The 7,464-nt window shown below is 42.1% G+C and overlaps 1 protein-coding gene across 2 annotated transcripts; it reads left to right on the forward strand.

Moving 5' to 3' along the window:
- The first annotated feature begins 3,549 nt into the window (after nt 1-3,549).
- Nucleotides 3,550-6,395, forward strand: LOC109759984 (F-box/LRR-repeat protein 14-like). Of its 2 annotated transcripts, none has more exons than XM_020318817.2 (2): nt 3,550-3,701; nt 4,611-6,395. In XM_020318817.2, exon 2 carries the CDS (start codon nt 4,624-4,626, stop codon nt 6,052-6,054), a length of 1,431 nt encoding a protein of 476 aa, XP_020174406.1. In that variant the 5' UTR covers nt 3,550-3,701; nt 4,611-4,623; the 3' UTR covers nt 6,055-6,395. The 2 variants fall into 2 exon arrangements, with proteins under 2 accessions (XP_020174406.1, XP_020174405.1); XM_020318816.4 differs by having other exon boundaries at nt 3,589-3,770.
- Nucleotides 6,396-7,464: the final 1,069 nt, after the last annotated feature.

Here is a 7,464-nt window from a genome sequence, read left to right on the forward strand (position 1 = left end):
AGCCACCCAGTTACGTTGTGACGTTTGGTACACCCAAAGCATTCCTACGGTATCCGGGAGTTGCACAATCTCATGGTCTAAGGAAATGATAGTTGACATTAGAAAAGCTCTAGCAAACGAACTACACGATCTTGTGCTATGCTTAGGATTGGGTCTTGTCCATCACATCATTCTCCTAATGATGTGATCCCATTATCAATGACATCCAATGTCCATGGTCAGGAAACCATAACCATCTATTGATCAACGAGCTAGTCAACTAGAGGCTTACTAGGGATATGTTGTGGTCTATGTATTCACACATGTATTACGGTTTCCAGTTAATACAATTATAGCATGAACAACAGACAATTATCATGAACAAGGAAATACAATAATAACCATTTTATTATTGCCTCTAGGGCATATTTCCAACAGGAGTTGCATAATCTCATAGTCATAGGAACATGTATAAGTCATGAAGAAAGCAATAGCAGAATACTAAACGATCAAGTGCTAAGCTAACGAAATGGGTCAAGTCAATCACATCATTCTCCTAATGATGTGATCCCGTTAATCAAATGACAACTCATGTCTATGGCTAGGAAACATAACCATCTTTGATCAACGAGCTAGTCAAGTAGAGGCATACTAGTGACACTCTGTTTGTCTATGTATTCACACAAGTATTATGTTTTCGGTTAATAAAATTCTAGCATGAATAATAAACATTTATTGCCTCTAGGGCATATTTCCTTCAGCTACATCAGCGAAGGTAGAGTCCTCCACATCTACCATATACTTGATTCTACTCCAAGTCTTATGGAATCTTCACGTATCTCGCCATGGGCCTCCCAACAATGGCCCAGGGCCGAACCGACTTACGGGTCCTCATCCCGGTCCACCAGATAGGGAACCGTCATGGTGAGAGGCCCCTAAACCGGGACACTAGCACTTGCTATAGGCTCAACACTCTCATGAGCATTCTTTGGATCACGCCTTGCATATCACTTTTGGTCATCATTTAATCTTCTTCTTTTTCTATCACAATCTCTTGAGATACATAGTGAATTCTTCATTTGAACTCTTCTCTTGTAATCATCTTCTCAAGATCTTGATCCTCCATCGCTTAACTCATAAGCTAGAGCAAGACAACATTCGAGTCGCACACAAGAACTCCATCTTCTTTCACTTTCCTCTTCTTTCAACCTCGAATCCAACATATGGTCTCCAAGCATTTCCTTATGGATAAACTTTCAAGTATAACTCAATACAAACACTAGTCCATATGGATTGTCCTTAATTACCACAACCACACATGCAGGCACTATGCAGTTTCATTGTGAAACTTGCCATCTCCAGAGTGGAGGAAGAAGCTAGCCATAAGGATTGAGAACCAACTTGTGGTGGAGGCTGTTTGAAAAAAAAACTTGTGGTGGAGGCTCAAGGAGAAAAAAATGCGAGCCTTTAGTGGTGTTCGAGGAACTTCGTGGTTACCTGCATCACTCTAACTGTGATTAGGTTCCTTAATTATCAGGAAGCGAACACCGAGATAAATCTTCATCTCCTCATGTCTTGATTATCCTTATACACGAGTTTATTTGCTTGTGCTTTGTATTTGATAGTCTTGGTGCTTCAAGTTATTTATCTTCTTATAGGTTCTTTATCACTTGCGTGGGAGCCTTCCCTACTAGCCGCCGCCTCCTCCTCCTCCACAAAAATAGCTAGGGTTTCTGCCTCCCGCCGGCGCCGCCGCAAATCCGCTCCTCTCCGGTGGTCCTAGGGCCATGGGGGCGTGGTGGATCTCGGCAAAGGCCGGCGGGAGGGCTACGTTTTTAGTCGTTTCTTTCCGTTTTGCTAGGGTTTGTGTCATGCTCAGAAAGACGAGACGGTGGCGGCTCCCTGAAGATGGAATAAAGGTCTCCCCGCCTAGACCCCGTTCCGGCGGTGCGTCTAGCACCGTTGGTGGGCGTGTGGAGGTGTGTCTCCGGCGGATCTATCTTTGGTGGATTTGCTCGGATCTCGTCGTTGTTCGTCTACGTTCGTGTGTCTTCGAGTTGGATCCTTCTGATCTGCGTTATTCTTCATCTGCGACGGTTGCTGTTCTGATGTGTTGTTCCTACGGGGCCTTAGCACGACGACTTCCTGACTGTCTAACAACAAGTTGTGCCCGACTCCGGCGATGGAGGGGCGATGACGGCGGCTCGCCTTTGGCTCGCTTCAGTGCTTGTAGTCGTCGCTAGGTGATCTACGGATCTGGATGTAATTTTTATTATTTCTGGTATTCGTTGTACTGCCATGATTGAAATGAATAGATCAGAAATTTTCTCGCAAAAAAAGGTTCTTTATCACTTGTGTTATTATATATCTTGTCCTCAACTTGTTTAATTTAAGTTGTTGGTACACTTAGTTGAGCATCAACATATTTAGTATTTGTGTTTGAAAACTAAGCGAGTAGTTTGTTTATACATTTCTTGAAACCAAATCCTTAATTGTTCTATAACACCCATTTTGCTTCTCTACGCGACATGGTCATTTCATCACGCACTCTTCCGCATGGGGGGTGGCACAATAACCTTGTCCGTCTTATATTTTTTTTCCTTATTCTAATTCTATATCCCCATTCTCTTTTTACTCATCTCAACTTTTGTTTTTCATCCTTTATACTTTGTGTCTAGTTTTATTGTTATTATTTTCCTAGGTAACTAATGACTATTTGTATGAGATACATGGCACTTCTTTTTGAACACATGTTTTTTTTCAAAACATGAACATTTCTTTAAGATATATGAACATTTCCTTCACATGTAAGAATCCTTCTGAAATAGTATGAGGTAATTCTTTTTTTGATAATTAAATATAACGTAATTCTTATTGATGTACATGTACATTTATTTCTACGTGCAAGAACATTTATGAAAATGCTTGTCCACTTTTTAATAAATGCAACATTTATTTTGATACATGTGAACATTTTTTGTCACACATGAACATTTAAAAAAATTGCTAGGCATTTTAATAAGTACATACATGAAAATTTGTTTTCGTGGACATGGACAAATTTTACAACTCACATTTTACTTATTTACTGAAATGATTATATGAACATTTTATATTTTGTTCCTATTTTTTTTGAGGCAATCCCACGAAGCTTTATTAAGACGTCACAACGTTTACAGGGACGAAAGAAAGATTTTCGGGGTGCCCTAACCAAACATGGCGGCCCACCCCTAACTTAAGAGCATGCTTCGCTAGATTGTGAGCCTCGAAATTTGAGCTCCTAAATTCATGGACAATGTTACAAGTTGTAAATGACCTACTAGGCTCTATTATTTCATGTATAATCGCACCATAGCTTGCCAGACACTGTTGCTTGATGTCGTCCACCACCACCTTGCAATCAGAAGCTACATGTATTTTTTGTTCATTCAGATCTTGAGCTAGAGCCAGAGCTCCTATTTTTTCTTATTGCTTTAAGATATTTCCATGTTTTTGAAAAAAGAGAGTCTAGAAGGCAAAAATAGCCCGCGTCGGCCCGCAGGCATTACCGGTGTGGCCCATGTGAGCGAGGCACCGCTGCAGCTCGCAATACGCCCCACATCTTCCTCCGCTTCCGCCGGAAAAGAGACTAGGGCTTACACTCTCCTCTCCTCTCCTCTCCTCCGAATCAAAGAGCGGCGGCATTGTCCTCCGCTGCGGGCCGAGGTCGAGCGGCGGCGGAGGTATCCTCCTCTCCTACGGTCTGTTAATTCCCTAATCGCCGCTGTTTCTATCTCCCGGTCGTGCTCAAGGTACCGCCGTTTTTCGCTTCTGCTGACCCCTGTTCGTTGCGTTGGCTCCCCGATTCGACATGTACACGGTTGTTTTTCGATTCGCTCTCTTGATTGATGGGGGAAGCCAAACCGGTAGTACCATCCATAGATTTAATGCTGTAAAGCCATTCTTCTAGGTAGAAAGTAAGCTTTTCGCAACTGAGGATTAGCCTAGAGTTGCAGCAAATACTACTCCGTATATTTCTAGTTGAACAGACATTAGACTGTCGTTATCTATTAGTAATAATAACTGCACCCTGTGAACTCATCGGCTGTGTCAAAATGATTTCCCTACTTTCTTTCTTGCCCAAGCAAGAGCTACAAGTACTAACTAATTTGCATATATGCTCTGGTTTTCATGTTATTAATTTGTTAGGTGCCTGCGAATAAGTTCTCAAAAAAAAAGTTGTTTCAGATTCAGCACGTGGGTCTTCTTGCGGAATTGCTTGCGTCCATTCTAGCTCGTTTCTTTGTATTCTCCTAGTTAGTTCATTGTTCAGGCTCTGGTATTTAATTATGGTACTAGTCTAATTCAATGATGTGGCTCGCCTGTAGCGTCATTTTTCCTTTCCAACAACCTGGAGACAGATAAGGTCCTCGCTACTTCAATAAATGTCCATGCTTATGAAGAACACCGAAGTTTTGGACGGATACAGAAAATGCTCAAACTTCATCAGTATTTTCTTCGTAGCAATGAGTGTCGCCAGTGTGATCTCCATCTAACTTCACATGCATTATTTTGATATATCATAAGTTTGAGTCCAGCTCTTCTGGTTGTTTTCTGAACCTTGATATTTATATATTACCTGATTTGTACAGCTGAATTTGTTCGATGGAGGACCTACCGGAGGCTCTGCTGACAGAGATTCTCAAGAGGATCACCAGGACAAGTGATCTGAATTCTCTTTCCCTTGTGTCAAAGCAGCTCTACAAGATAGAGGGGAATCAAAGGGGTGCTATCCATGTTGGTGCCGGTCTTTGCACTGCTACAAAAGCACTGACATCATTGTGCGTCCGGTTCCCAAATTTGCAGAAAGTGGAAATCGATTACTCTGGTTGTATACCTGGACATGGAAAGCAGTTGGACAACAAAGGCCTTTTTGTGTTTTCATCTCACTGTTCCTCGCTGATTGACCTCACTTTAAGCTTCTGCTCATGCATTGATGACTCTGGGCTTGCTTGTTTAACTTATTGCAAGACATTGGTGTCTCTCAGGCTGAACTCCGTACCAAAAATAACTTCAAGTGGGCTTTTCTCGGTTGCAGTTGGCTGCACAAGTCTATCTGCTCTCCACCTTATTGATTGTGAAAAAATCAATAGTGTAGAATGGCTGGAATACCTTGGTAGGGATGGATCGTTGGAAGAGCTTGTAGTGAAGAATTGCAGAGGAATCAATCATTATGACTTCCTAAAGTTTGGTTCAGGATGGATGAAGCTCCAGAAGTTTGAGTTTGAAATGGAAAGACATGATCGTCTTCCAGGTGATGTGGTCTATGACTCCTCATACGATGCTCACAGCATGGATATATATGATTTCTGCTGTGAGAGTTTGAAGGTTTTAAGGTTGGCGCATATTAGAACTTGGCCAGAATTAGGACTTCGTGTTGTCCTAGGGAAGTGTAAAGCATTGGAGAAGATTTGCCTTGAGTATGTTCATGCCCTAAATGATAATGACATGATTGCATTATCTCGGAGCTGCAGCAACCTTAAAAGCATCAAACTTTGGCTCAACCTGCAGCGCTATTCTATTGATGTCAGCGATTGGGAAACCAGGACGTCATTTACCGATAACAGCCTTTACGCTCTAGCCCTCAACTGTCCCATGCTTCAGGTCGTAGACCTCAGCTTTACACCATGTTCCCCTGACTGGCCATCAGAAATTGGATTCACACAGCAGGGTTTTCTGGCACTCATTCAGTCCTGCCCAATTCGTGTTCTCGTGCTAAACACCGCCAACTTCTTTGATGACGAGGGGATGAAGGCCCTCTCATCCTCACCACATCTGGAGACACTCGAGCTTATAGCGTGTTTTGCAGTAACTGATGCTGGGATGCGCTTCCTTGCGCACACCCCATGCTTGAGTCATCTCACACTTCGGGTGTGTCATAAGGTTACTGATGTTGGATTGGCTGAACTGGGACGTGCGCATAAGTTAGAGTCTTTGGTCATTGAGTATTGTGGTGAGATCTCTCTGCAAGCTGCGCAGGGTGTTGCCAAGTCAGTTCACTACTCCAGCAAGTTTCCAGATTACCTTATGTATTGATGAAGTGGTCTCCAAAATTTTCAGTATGAATTTGCTGCTGAAGCCATTAGCCTGTTCATTGTGCATCATTGGACAAGGCTGTGCATTATCAGACCTAGATTCACCTCTCTGGACTTTCTATTGCTTCTACCTTCACTGCTATAATTTTTCTGTATGAAACTTTTATAGTAGGCACCACTCGTGTACTGTAATTCTTGTTGCTTAATTTCTTACTCTCTCTACACCGATGTTTTGTAATCCACACAAATCGGCCCCAAGATTCCCTATTTTTGCTTTGTGGTTTCTACTCTAAGAAATGTCATAAACCCTTTTTACTACACAAGGGATTTTGAGGACATGTATATCTGCCTCTGCCTGCTATTTGCGTGTGGCAATTTTGGTATGGATCAGTGTAGTAACGGTCAATGTTTCACATGGAGACCTGTACTACAAAGGCGACATGCTTGTTTTCTTGATGTTGATTCTGTTTGGGAATGTCTTTTCATTTGCTGCTCAAAATATGAGTTACGAGTAGTTACTACGTAGCATAATTTGGGTTTTTAGATTACAAATGCAGTGTACTCATCTCATTGAAGTTGGGTACAACTGAAACTTGAGCCACTGCAGGCAAATAACATAGCTGTGTGCTAATTACAGGCTTCTAGAAATTTAGAGGGGGTCGCGTTTCTTATACATATCACAAGAGTATGATGAGTGTGGAAAATCAGAATTGGGTACACCATTTGAGAAGATCCTGTCCTAAAATTGGATAAGCCAGCGCTGAACCTTTGTTGTGATTGTCGCGTACTAAGTTATAATCTGGCTGAAAAAAATTGAACTCTAAAAAGTATTACCTCTGTTTGAAAATATATGTAAAACTTCTGATAGGCTAAAGGTCGTACTTTGAGAATATTTTGCTTCTCGTGGAGCCGTAGGTTTGCTTCCGCGACAGGCACAACTGTGTCTATTTGAAAGAGAGAGAAAACACGTTTTTCCTTCCGTGAGAGGCACATATTTGCTTCTCGTGGAGGCTCTGGTTTTTCCCGGGTTTTTGTTAAAAAAAGTTCGTCAAAATCTATTAACATGGATCTAGTTTTGAAGATCTCGAGGCAAGATATTCAATGGTGAAAAAAGTTTGCGATTTGGATGCATGCTTAAAATATAAAATATATTGAATAAATAAATCTATGAAAACAGGAAAATTCCAAGGTTGCGACAAGTGACGCACTGCATGCAGGGTACCTCTTACCGCATTCTGCGGCAGAATGTTGTGGCCTCGCACAGGGCTGTCCTCCGACTGGGCCGGCCACGGGAGCTATGAGCGGTGTAAAAAAAAACTAAGCGCCAGCTAGGATTCGAGCTCACGTTCGCGCCGTCATAGACACAGGTAGCTAGCCACTGTGGCCAATTGGAGTTCATAATGAATATGTG

Source organism: Aegilops tauschii, chromosome 7 (genome assembly GCF_002575655.3).
Source record: "Aegilops tauschii subsp. strangulata cultivar AL8/78 chromosome 7, Aet v6.0, whole genome shotgun sequence".
Lineage (NCBI taxonomy): Eukaryota > Viridiplantae > Streptophyta > Magnoliopsida > Poales > Poaceae > Aegilops > Aegilops tauschii.

Bases quoted from the DNA above. Each gene is read 5' to 3' on its own strand.
- LOC109759984 (XM_020318817.2), top strand. From the start codon at position 4,624: ATGGAGGACCTACCGGAGGCTCTGCTGACAGAGATTCTCAAGAGGATC.